The sequence below is a fragment of the Dermacentor silvarum genome, chromosome 8, assembly GCF_013339745.2.
Source record: "Dermacentor silvarum isolate Dsil-2018 chromosome 8, BIME_Dsil_1.4, whole genome shotgun sequence".
Taxonomy (NCBI): Eukaryota; Metazoa; Arthropoda; class Arachnida; order Ixodida; family Ixodidae; genus Dermacentor; species Dermacentor silvarum.
In genome coordinates, this window is record NC_051161.1 from 122,281,111 (window position 1) to 122,293,332 (window position 12,222).

Below are 12,222 nucleotides of genomic sequence, written 5' to 3' on the forward strand. Positions count from 1 at the left end.
GCGCTCGGGACAAATAGGGGCCAGCGAGCGGAAACAGCACGTCGGAGGGGCTAGTAGGCACCTGCTCCGCGCGCGTCTCAAACAGCTGAGGAAACCCGAAACTGGCATGGCTAGGACTATAGTACCCATCCGAGCGGTCGTCACCAAAGGGTTGTCCAAAGAAGGGATCGCCCCCGGTGGCCGAAAGCAGAGGGTCGCCGAGGCGAACGTACCTCCTGCTGTCGGTGTCGTCCGCGTCGAAGGACATTAAGTCCGTAGCCAGGGGGTCTAGCAGGAACGAGGGCCGTGAAGGGGCCTGCTCTGATGCCATGCCGAAACCGCGTTGGGCGCCAGTTATGTGGAGATGGGTTTGCACAAGGCTTACCCTACGAGCGACGGTCAGGAAAGGGCACGACGCTCCTCCACTCCGCAACGCACAAAGGCGCTACGGCAGGGTTCGTCGACTCTCCGACACGGCGCAGAGAAGGCTCCGGAGTCAGATCGCCAACAAACACGGGTTTATTCACCCAAGGTACAGCTCAGTGCTACAGTCACGGCGCTTACGGGCCAAGGCTCGCCGCAAGACCGATCGAGTACGCGCGCCCGCTGCGCTAGGGCTAACCGGGTAGCGGTCCGCCAAGCGCGATAACGAGGAGTCGCGAGAACAAAGGTCTCATGTAACCACCTCGTTGCGAGCCTGAGAGCCTCTGCCGCGGCGAGGAAGCGCTCAGCGGACGAGAGCTCGGGTGGAGAGGGTGCCCGGGGGCCGCCGCGCGGGAGGCCAATCAGGGCGCGTCCCGGTGACGTGTTCTCGCGGGGCAAGCCCAATTCCGGGGGGGAGAAGCACGGTCTGCGCGGGAAAGTAAGTCCGGCGCGCTCGCCATGACCGCCATGTTGCCGTTACGGCGGCGGTCCCCGGGGATCGAGCTAAGCGCCACGCGCGAGCTGGGGGACGAGGCGCGGGAAGGCCCCTCGATCCCCACAGGGGTCACACGAAGATTCCAGTGTAACGGTTATTAAAGGTTATATATACAGGGTGCCCCAGCTATCACGCAGCACGATTTTAAAAAAGAGGAACGGCGTTACGCGGAACAAACCTATAGTGCGTATTGTTTCCAGTACAGTGTAGTAGCCGCCAGTAATTTTTTCGTTACTGAGATTTAATTAGGTAATTGTAATTAATTATCTAACTCCAGAAGTACTGTCATAATTATCAAAGTGTCAATGAGAAAGTTGTAGAGCAACATGAAAAACTACCGATACAGCTTTCTGTTGCTCAATACGTGCTACATAAATGCGTTTTTCCGAGTGTGAAAGAAGCCCCCCCGTACCCGCGGCTCCCCCCTGTGCCTCGCACGCCACAAAAAAAAAAAAAAAAAAAAAAAAAAAAAAAAAAAAAAAAACGGCGCGCTTCCGCCCCGCCTTCCTCCCTCGCGCGCGCGAAATTGAGCCGCGATCGTCGGCTGACCCTCGTAAGCTTTCACTCGCACATACAGCGTAAGGTGCGCGGCGACGATGTTATCGTGTTTGGACTTTATACGGAACATCACGGCGACAGCAGAAATGCGCTCGGAGTGTCCATGTCATTGCTATCGCAATAATAAAATGTATGATTTCGTAATGTATGCAGCCCAAACAGCTTCGCTGGTAATACGTCCGCATATGAATGTTCCCGGCCTACAAATTTTTAGCTGTACATTCGCACTGCATGCACCACAGCACATAATTGACAACCGCTTCACTTGTATGCCGCTCATCACAGGCGTCAAAATCAGATGATTCTTCGCTGGTTATCAGCCTTAAGCTAAGATGCGTCGCTACCTGACGCTGGTTGGGCAGATTTAGAAAGTGAGCTTTCATTGATACCTCCTCAAAAAGCGTAGTTGTGAGCTACAGCATTTGCGACAAACATCGTTTGGTGTGCCAGCCCACCTCGGCCCTGATGATATCACAGTGCCTTTCAGCAAAGGGCCGGGACGCTTATTTCTTTGTTCACTGTCAGTGCCTCCCCATATATATTTCGCATGTGAGCGTCTTCAAAGTTGCGTAGACCGCGTATACAGCTGCCGCGTAGACCAAGGCCGGTATGACGTCTTTGATCTTCAAGCGCTCCTTCTGAGTCACCAATACGTTGCAGCGAATAGTTGCCTAGCCTGTTTCCATGTCAAGGTCCTGCCATCACTCATCAACGCTACAACTACCAGCTGTGGCGGCCGTCAGTAGCGTGCTCTGTATAGCCGCAATTTGTTTTCACATTCATATAATTGTCCCATTGAGACGTGACACAGTGCACCAGCTAACTGTCTGCGCTTGCCAAAGCGGTCTTCTTATGAGTGGTTTTGAATTTTCCACGGCAGAGCGTAGGACAACTTGAGCTCACCAAAGCTGTATGTGGTGAATTCATTGAAGCCCTGCGTTGTTTGGGGAAGGGTGGTATGGGTCCCTTTCATTAGCTTCCCGCTGTCGTAGCTCATCGTTCTTTCTTTGCACAGTTCTAGCCAATCAAGGAGCTTGTAGAGGAAGTTGATCTTTGGACCGTCCAATGAAAACACCGGTTCTTGACACTTGTCTCTCAGGCAGTCTCCTGTGCGCGGAGTTTTCACGTTCACAACCTTCCACCATTTGACGATGACCTGAATAAACGTTGCTGTTCCTTCTAAATGAGACAGGTTCTGCTTTGTGCCAATGGCTCTTAGGCCAGGGGGGACAGTGTCGTTATCTATTTTCAAGGCAAGCTTGGCATTCAGTTTTACAGCGAAGCTGTTTACCTCTAGCCCCCGTATGCATCTGCCGCGTGTGTTCCAAAGAGGGTACCCTGGGTGGCTTAGTCCGTATCACGGCGCGTGGACAGGAATGGAGACCATACGATTGGACAGGATTGCGCACGTGGCCTGCGTTTCTATGGTTATAACGTCACGCGCGTCGGAGGTGTCGGCGCGGCGGCAGCAGCGGTTGCGGCAGATGCATGGAAGGTGCGGTGACCGCGGCGGCGCTTGTGTCGGTGTTGTGTGGTTCCGTGTGAAAAAAATTTGTTTTTGACTTTTTGCCAAGCTCCCTCACCAAAAAGTTCGCCCACTTCAAGCTTCTGACACCTCAGATAGGCTCTTAGCTCTCCCAGTTCTACGAAGCGAAGCTATAAGCAATTCAGAACAAACCCAAGCGACACGAGGATCATTTGGGATGGAACTCGCCGCAGTGTGTCATTCAACGCCGCCGATTTCGTGTGAATTCGAAGGCAGGAGTTGATACTTCATGCTAGTGAGAAACTCTCGCCAAAGTTCAAAGGTATATATCAAGTAATTCGACAAAAGACACACCGACAGGTCCACCGCGTCACAATTAAACTTGACAACATCTATGCCGGAAACCCGAGTCGTTCACGTGAGCAAAATGAAAAAGTGCCATCCTTCATATTTTGATCCTATCCTTGCTGCGCCTGCACGGGAAGACCAAGAACAGACACTAGAAGTGTTCAAGACTGCAGATGCGGCCACTCCTCTGCAAATGGCGGAGCCTGACTCCCAAGACAGCCAGCAGGACCAAAGACCCGGCGTCACCGTGGCATTCCCCGACACCTCCTGGACTATGACTTATCTGATGAGTAGTGTCTCCCTTCCAAGAGGACTTGGACTTGTGGTAGGGTGGGATGTAAGACTGCTCTGCCAGAACAGTCTGACAGCGGTGTGTAGCCAGCTGTTGTGACTAAATAGTCTGGCAACTGTGTGCATTCGCGCGAGCCGAGCGATATGGCGGTTGTTTCCGCTGTTTCATGCCGTAATCCGTCCCCATATGAATGTTGCGTCCCAATGATCTTTTTTCTATGTCCGAGGAAAAAAGGAATCCAAGCACGAACAAGGCGAGGAAAGTGACACCCCCAATGGGTCGGCGCAAGAGTGCAAACAACGCTAGAAATCGATCCCTGAGCTTGAGCGTCAGCTAAAGGACGCCCAGATAGCCACAGACATGACCATCCGCCTCCGGGATGATGCCGAGTAGCAGCAGCCTGTCATGACAAGCAAGAACAAGCATGGGCAGCGGAATCAACGTCAACGCCAGTGTTCAATGCCCCGGCCACTCCAAAAATGTCAAGTTTCGCCCTAAGGGCGAAGCAATGAATGCGATAGCAACACAGCAATGTCATACGAAGTAAGGTGAGCGGCTTTGGTAGCAATATGAATTGTAGTAAACATGAGCTGATTAAGTAAGCAGGTGTGCTGCGGCGTAAGTAGACCGACATGAAGAGAGACTCGATGACCACGAGAAGGCGCGTGTGAAACGGTGGTGTTGATGAGAAGCGCTTCCCGTGGGCAGCGCGTGCGAAGGGACACACCTGTAGTGCTGCACTGCCGATCCGGGCAGCATTGCATGTGTAGCGTGCGTTGGAAAATGTGGCCCGACTATTATTAACTGAATGAACAAGCGTGGTGTGAGCGCGCACAAACAAACATGAATAGATCACACTGAATGACTGCAGACAACGACTGTCAAAACGCTGGCAGCGAGCCCATATACGCCGCAGCGGGCGAAGGTACGTGCGGTCTATCGCTTCAACGGAAACTGAGCGGCGAATGCACGGCGCATAAAGGTCAGAGCCGTGTGGAGATAAGAGACGGTGCGGGCGAGCGACGAGCGCGGTTGTTGGCAGAGTAGAAGTGCGCCCCCCCCCCCCCCCCCCCCGCGCTCCCTCCGGCGCTGGCTTCCCGCTTCCTTGCTTGCGCGTGGGTGATTGAGTGCGGTCGCTCTCCGTAGCGCGCGTCCCCGCACGCTTCCGCTCGGGCATACGGCGCGCGGCGAAGATTTTATCTATAGGGAACCTCACGGCGACGGCGACGGCAGAAATCCGGTTGAAGTGTCCATATAATTGCTATCGCAATAAAAGCAAAATGCAGCTCTCGATTCAACGCGCCCCTGCCGTTGTCTACCCGTCCATCGTTAAGTTGATAAAATCTGCCCACACTGTAAATGTCAGAGTAGAATGCTCTATGGTAAATGTCACCGTAACGAGAGAAGCCACAGAGGTCCACCACAGATGCAGCCGGAAGACACATGTTCATCCCTGTTTCGGTCCCTGCTCGATGCGTATATGCGCCATAACCGAGGCGCTCACAGGAGCGCTCAACTTTCACCGAGTACTTACGAAGGCCGAAGGCGCTGACTTAAGCATTCGGAGAGGTGCTTGCCACTCTTCCATCAAAGCTTCAAGAACATGGCACGAGATGCATGGATGCTCACATGAAAATTTCTCAGACCCGCGTGACTGCACTAACTGCATGTGGTTGCCGAAGCGCGGTTGCCGACTCACCAGGTGCGCCATGGAAGAATTTACGATGTGACGATGGATGGTCACCACATCCATGCACATGAACCAACCAACAACTGATCACGGGCCCAAGCAGCTGCTCTGAAAAATAAAGTACTTTACTATATATAAAGCACGCTTAATACTCGATACACTAAGTCTAGTACGTTTTTCACGCCACAGGGCGCTCCGACTAGCAACAAGATGAGGCATGTGTATGCTGCAGCAAAAACCGGAGACCACTAAGCACATCCCAGCGACATCAGATCTCAACTACACATCGCGCCCATTCCCCGCAATATGCACCCCGCACACAACGTCGGCAGACGTCGGGCCAGGGGTAGAGCTCTACTCGAACATGTACGTAACAACCACATTGAGGCAAGCTTCGTGGATGCCGCGGCCTATGTCCAACAAGAGGCGTTCGCCGTCTCCATCGTCGACTCTAATTCCAAGATCACTTGCTGCGCTACAGTACGCACTTCGAAGCCATTTGTAGCCGAACAGGTTGCAATCGCGCTGGCTGTGCTCGATGGTCGCAGAGAGGTAATATATAGCGATTCTAAGGCGGCCATTAAGGCCTACCAAACCGGGATGGTCTCCCCTCAGGCCCTTCGCATTCTCCAAAGCTTGAAAAGTATCTCTCCGCATTCTCTCATTTGGTTTCCCGCTCACTTGGGGTCGATTGAGGGCTCTCCCTCTAACCCTATAACGAGAGCGCGCACGAGGCCACGCGAGGACTCACTGACCGCGCCGCCTCCGCAGTCCCCCTACCCCGCGGGGAACCATTGCTGACGTATAATGAAATCACTAAGCATTATTATCTGTCAAGACGGGTATTCCCCTTCCCGCACCCTGCCTTATGCAGGGCGCGGGCGGTGACCCTTCGACTTTTACAAGCTCGTGCGTATCCTAACCATGCGGTTCTTCACGCTATATACCCTGAAAGGTATCCCAGTGCGGACTGCCCTGCCTGTGGACTAACGGCAACATTTAACCATGTGTTGTGGGAGTGTGAAGCCATCGGCTCCGCCTTCAGCGAGGATAGGTGGGCTGCGCTTTTGCGCAGCTCCGAACTCAACGACCAAACCCTGGCCGTCCAGAGTGCCCGCGATCGGGCCGTCAAGCTCGGCTTGCCGGTCCCTACGTGGGACTAGCCGGGTGGCGCGGCGTGTCCCCTGCGTCTTCTCTGGACCTCAATAAAGTTATTTCACTCACTCACCACTAAGCACATCCTAATGGAATGCGAAGGGATTCACCCAGTGAGACCCGTAGGTAACGTATACACCTTCCAGAAGCACTTGGATTTAAACTGAACCGGTCAGCAGTCGAGATAAGAAAGATACGTGAGAAAAAAAAGCAGGGAACAGATTGATACGACCGGATCCGTTACAGGCATATGTACCGGTGCAAGGTAGTGAGAAGTTTTAAGGAAGAGAAAAAATATTAAAGAGATGTATTACAAAATGCTAGAATGAAATGCATGTAAGCTATACGTGATTAACTCAAGCAGGCTAGGTGGCTATTTGTTACCGCCCCGTTTCAAAACGGACGCGAATAACGTTTCAAAGGGGATGCGAATAAATCATCACCGTCATCATGGTCAATTGTCATAGCTATTATCATGATCATGTGTAATCCACCGCCGGCATCGCGAACGGCAGGCGATGACGACGTTGACGAAGTTTGTCTCGAGCGCCTGCAGCGTATAATGTGACCAACCAAATTACGGCGGGTTCATTGAGGAGAGCTCCTTGGGTAAGTTGTTTTTAGTCGTCTTGCTCATGGTTTAGAACTATGTCAGCGCCAGCATCCATGCGGTATACGCATGCATATGCTGCTACCCGCGCAAAATATTAGTGTTATTCAACAAGGAGATGTAAGGCTAATCAGGCACGTGTAGTGAATCGGAAGCCGGTTACATCTTTTTTGACTCCTTGAACATATATGTGCGATGAACCAGTGGGATGCGATTACCGCGACCGGAAGAATTAATGCGGCCCTGCAACGCCTTTTCTTCAAACCTGATAAGTTATAACACACTGCAATGAGTGCGATGCCTATAAATGAATATATTCCTGAAGCAATCTTTCAAAGTGATCTAATAATAACGGAGATATGAACACCGAAATGTTTACTTTCCCCCATTACCCCTCAGCTGAACAGTCGCTGGTGAATACGGGTCGCGGGATCGAATCCCGGCCGCGGCGGCCGCATTTCGATGGAGGCGAAATGCAAAAACGCCCGTGCTTTGGTTGTAATGTACGTTAAAGAAACCGAGGTGGTCAAATTTAATCCGGAGCCCTGCACTACGGCGTGCCTCATAATCAGAACTGGTTTTGGCACGTAAAACCCCAGAAAGAAGACTATCGGCTGTCGCGCGGTCAATGACGTCACTGACGGCGAAAAACAGAGGGGACCTCGAACGCCCCACCCTGCTGCACGCAGCGAAATAATATTTGGCTCACATGTTCATTGCAACATTTCTTTACAGATCGCAGACGTTTTATATCTTTCTCTCTTTTTTGTTTTTACCATTTTCAAGAAGTGTTACACCCTTTAGTGGCGCTTCGCGAGAGCTGACGACTGCACAGCAACGCATGAAGTGCGTAGTATACTACGATCGAGCGTGCTTCAGACTTCTGCAACAAAGACGGTGCCGCAGTGCTATGGTGATTACGCAGATGTGAATATATCTATGTAGGCACGGAGTCAAGTCGATCGAGCCTCTTTTGTCACCGGTGCAAAGCTGTAACTTCTGTGGCAGAGTGTGTCCAGTTCTTTCCAAAAGTTGACAGACGTGACCAAACCCTAATAGGATCGTGATACGCAGCAGGTTTGTAAACCTAGTATGCAAAGCTCTGGTTAAGAACTAAACTCTTATCCAGAACGCCACATGTTCACGACATGGTCAACTCTAGTCACACGTGCAGTGCTGGAATCTTAATAGAATGGTATAGCGGCGCCGTTTGATTACTTCGCTTTATGACAGCGCTATACCGGTTACCGTCCCAGTTGTGCTATATCTGTCGCTTGACGTCTCCTGAGCGCCGTCGCCTCTAAACACAGGAGCTCGAAAGCAGGCGAGCATGGCGGAGGGGGCCTTCGTTGAGGGCGACCAGCCGCCCAGGGACAAGGACCTCGACGAAGGCCACGAGAGAGTCCCCTCGAGGCTCGTCGAAGAGCACGGCGACGACGTGCTCCAGCAGCCGGCCGAGCCCGCAATGCCACTGCTATCGAGCGACGCGGCGCTCGACGAGGGCATCATGGTGGGCGAGCTGCTCAAGAAAAGTCGCCTCAAGAACCCCACGCTGACCGACCGCAAGGCGCTGCTGCTGGACGACAAGAACCTGTCCGTGTTCCTGGAGGCCACGCAGAACATCACGCTGCGTTACCATCTGCTCGGCACGATCCAGCAGGAGTCGGCCTCCGAGACCCCACCACCGGTCGCGGCGGTCAAAGGCCTCCCCGCCACCGCTGCCGCCTTGCCGACGAGTCCCCGCGCCCTGTCCAGCTCGGACGAGATGCTCTACTTTAAGGAGAAGGTGCGCAGCGCCCCGGGACCCGTCCTGGAGCGAAGGGGCGCCTCTTGCTCCAGACTGCAGCACATGGGCGGCATCGCCGCCAGGATCGGCGGAGGTGCCGTCGCCGAGAAGGCGATTCCCGGGACTCCGGTGTCCCGGTGCGCTACCCTTCCGCCCGCTTACTCGCCGTCGCAGCTGAACATGGGCCGCGTCAAGTCCCAGATCGCCACCTTGACGCTCAAGAAGTCGTCGCTGCTGCGTGCCGGCGACGGCGAGCAGGCTGCCCGCAAGCTATCCAAGATAACGCAGATAGTGGTCGGCGCCGTCGCAAAGCCTCGGCAGCCATCGAATCCGCTGTTGCGGGAGCCCAACCCGCGGCTGCCGTCACCTCCTGCACCACAGCCGGAAGTCGAGGACGCATACGAGGACTGCGACCAGCTCGTATCAGACGACACCGAGTGTATAAGGGACAGGCCCGTCCTGGAGGTACTGGACAAGTGCGAGTTGGAGCCGGTGCCGGCCGCCGAGTTGGTGCGTCGCCGAGTGCGCCGCTACTACGGGGGCGAGCTGGGCGTCGTCGTCGCGGAGGGGCGCTCGTGCAGCGGAAGCAGCGAGGACGGCGGCAGCCTGGTCAAGCTGGACTTCACGCTGCCAACCGAGGCGAGCGAGCTCGCCGCCGAGCGCATCGCGGCGAGCCGCGCCGGCGCCTCGCTCTCGCCGCACGAGTCGTCCACGTCGTGGTACTCGTTCGAGAGCGACCCTTCGAGCCGTAGGTCGGCCGTGCTGCAGGCTGCTTCGGCGAGCTGCTCCGAGGCCGGAAGCTGGGCCGCGTCGTCTCGCCGCGGGTCGACGCCAGCAGCGGAGCCGGCCGTCGCGGCAGAGTGCTTCAAGGCCTCCTCGCTGATTCGTTACTTCGAGAGCATACGACCCCGTGCTCCCGCGGGTGTGCCGCAGTGAACGAAAGACAGCGGACTGGTTACACGTCGTGTACCCCCACGACTGTGGTCCAAGTGTCTTCTCGACAGAAAAGCATCGAGGCTGCTAGCGCGAAGTGCTCTTCGACGTGACAGCGTATTGTGACAGGACTCTCTGCCGACAGGTGTTTAGTCGCTAGACATTTCACCTGTCACTTCGAGCCTTAAATTTACCACAAATTGTGGAAGACGAATTAACATGCTGCTTGCATACGGATATTGGGGAAGTATAACTTCTTGCGTCTTCAAATGGCTGGTACAGATTAGGGCGCTTTTTGCAGTCGCCAAATAAAGTGCGTTGGTATTGCTCTGCGGTTGAAGTGCTGGGCACTAGAATTGCATACTGCAGCTGACTGTTTTCCGGCATGAGTGTTTGTGCAATTTTAAACATTGTGCGGGCGTGTAGCTGAGCTTTGTCTGATGGAGTAGACTTGTCAAACAACCCGTGAACGAGGCGCCAACGCCGAGCAAATTCCAAAGCCGACTTATCAGCTTCCGAAAATAACCCCACGAAAGCAAGGACAATTAATAAGGGGCCTTCTGGTGCGCCAGGGAACGCCGGTTGTGGTCCAAAGACCGAGTCAGTGCTCCGAGTTGTCAAAACACAACAAAATATATTCTTCAAATAAGGCAGTTACATACACACGTGCATACTTCGGCTAGACACATCACAATACAATTCAGATGGAAAAGAAACAAAACACTGGAAAATAACAAGCACTAAGAGTCCAACACGTACAGTACAGAATGAATAGGAACACAAAGTGTCCACTCGTATTAACCCGCGCTGATCTTGAGCCGGACGATCTCGGCGTAGCTTGAAGCAAATCTCGAAGAAGGAACTACTACTGGAAATGCGGACGCTCGATGAACTCGTCGGTTAGTTTGCCGGGTAAGCCCCTTCTTCCGCAGACAGTCGGTCGGTATACCCCTTCGCATGCCTCTCGGGAAGGGTTAGGGGAAGGGGGGAGGTGGGGATTTTTAGTACATGTCCACACCATGTGGAAGATATCACAGGTCTCCCAACAGTACGGGCACCGCCCATCCGTGTTGACATCGAAATGTTTGATTATTGCAGGACAGAGTAGAGTACCTGTCTGCAGGCGCCTTAAAGTTCGCTCCTCCGCCTTATTCAGCCCCTTTTCAGGAGTCGGGAAAAGGCCGTGGTTATCGCTATAATGTGTTATAATTTCCCTGAACCGCAGCAGCGGTAGCTTTGCTTCCGAGCTAGAAGAGCTATAGGTTGAGGAGCCCGGTGGGTAAGCGCTCGTGCAGCCGCGTCAGCGGCATCATTACCTCGTAAGCCCTGGTGGCCCAAATAATACGTTTCAGTGTTGGGTCAGTGGCAGCCCGTCTTAAAATTTGACTGGCTAAGGGGGAGATCTCCCCTGTCAAGTAATGATCACATGCTTTACGGGAGTCCGTGATGATGATTCTCGAATTGGGGTCCGCGGCAGCAAGTGCTGCCGCTATCGCTACTTCCTCAGCTTGCGCTGAGTTTTGGGCTCGGAAAGAAAGCCCATCAACGTGCTTTAATTTCCCGGTGAACGACGGCGGCCATGAAAAATGCCGCGGCCGACGGCCCCTGCTACGTCTACATAGTATACACCACGTCGGGAACCATGATGTCTCTCAAGCGCCCGAGCCCGCGCATGTTGTCTGCTTTCGTGCTTGTCGGTGTCCATGTTACGAGGGAGCGGAGAGACCCAGAACATATGGCGCCACAGTACTGGAATACGCTCCGCCTCCTTTGGGGTGCAAGCGTGTTGGATGTGTAAGCGGTTGAGCAGGCGGTGCCCCGGGGCTGTCTGCATGAGCCGCGTGTATTCACGAGGTGGGCCTCCCGCAACTCCTGATAGGAGTTGAGCACCCCCAACGCCTTGAGTTTGGCGTTAGAGGTAGTCACCGGGAGAGTTGCTTTGCGTATGATGGCGTCTATTCACTCGTCTTCTTGCGTAGGGGATCCTGCTAGTCTCGAAGGCATAGGCTAGCCGAAGCGCGTCCCTGCCTCTCAGACCGCCCCGCTTGTTGGAAACACGGTGGATCATGCGCCCTACCTGTTCGCCTACTCTCTTGAGTTTCGCAATAGTGGAGTCCGGTCTGAGTCTGTGGTGAATGAACAGGCCCGGAATCCGGAGCTCATTCACCAGTCTGATAGGACCTCCCGACAGAGAGATGTGTATTGCTGACTTATCCTTTGGGTTCGCTCTGACATGCAGAAGCTCTGATTTGGCTGGAGCACATTGGAGCCCACAGTCGATGGCATACGCCTCGGCTATGGAAGCGGCCGGCTGAAGGCGGTCCTCCATTTCCCCAAGGCTCCCCTCGGTGGTCCAGATTGCAATGTCACCTGCATATACCGCGTGTTGAATGCCTTCCACCCGGGCCAATTGGCTTGGAAGGCGCATCATTGCAATGTTCAACAGGAGCAGTGATAACACCGCTC

At 54.1% G+C, this 12,222-nt stretch overlaps 1 protein-coding gene across 1 annotated transcript; it reads left to right on the plus strand.

Annotated features, from left to right (window-relative positions):
- Positions 1-6,962: 6,962 nt before the first annotated feature.
- Positions 6,963-10,084, plus strand: LOC125947600 (uncharacterized). Its single transcript, XM_049672730.1, has 2 exons — positions 6,963-7,036; positions 8,348-10,084. Exon 2 carries the CDS (start codon positions 8,368-8,370, stop codon positions 9,757-9,759), a length of 1,392 nt encoding a protein of 463 aa, XP_049528687.1. The 5' UTR covers positions 6,963-7,036; positions 8,348-8,367; the 3' UTR covers positions 9,760-10,084.
- The last annotated feature ends 2,138 nt before the right edge of the window (positions 10,085-12,222 follow it).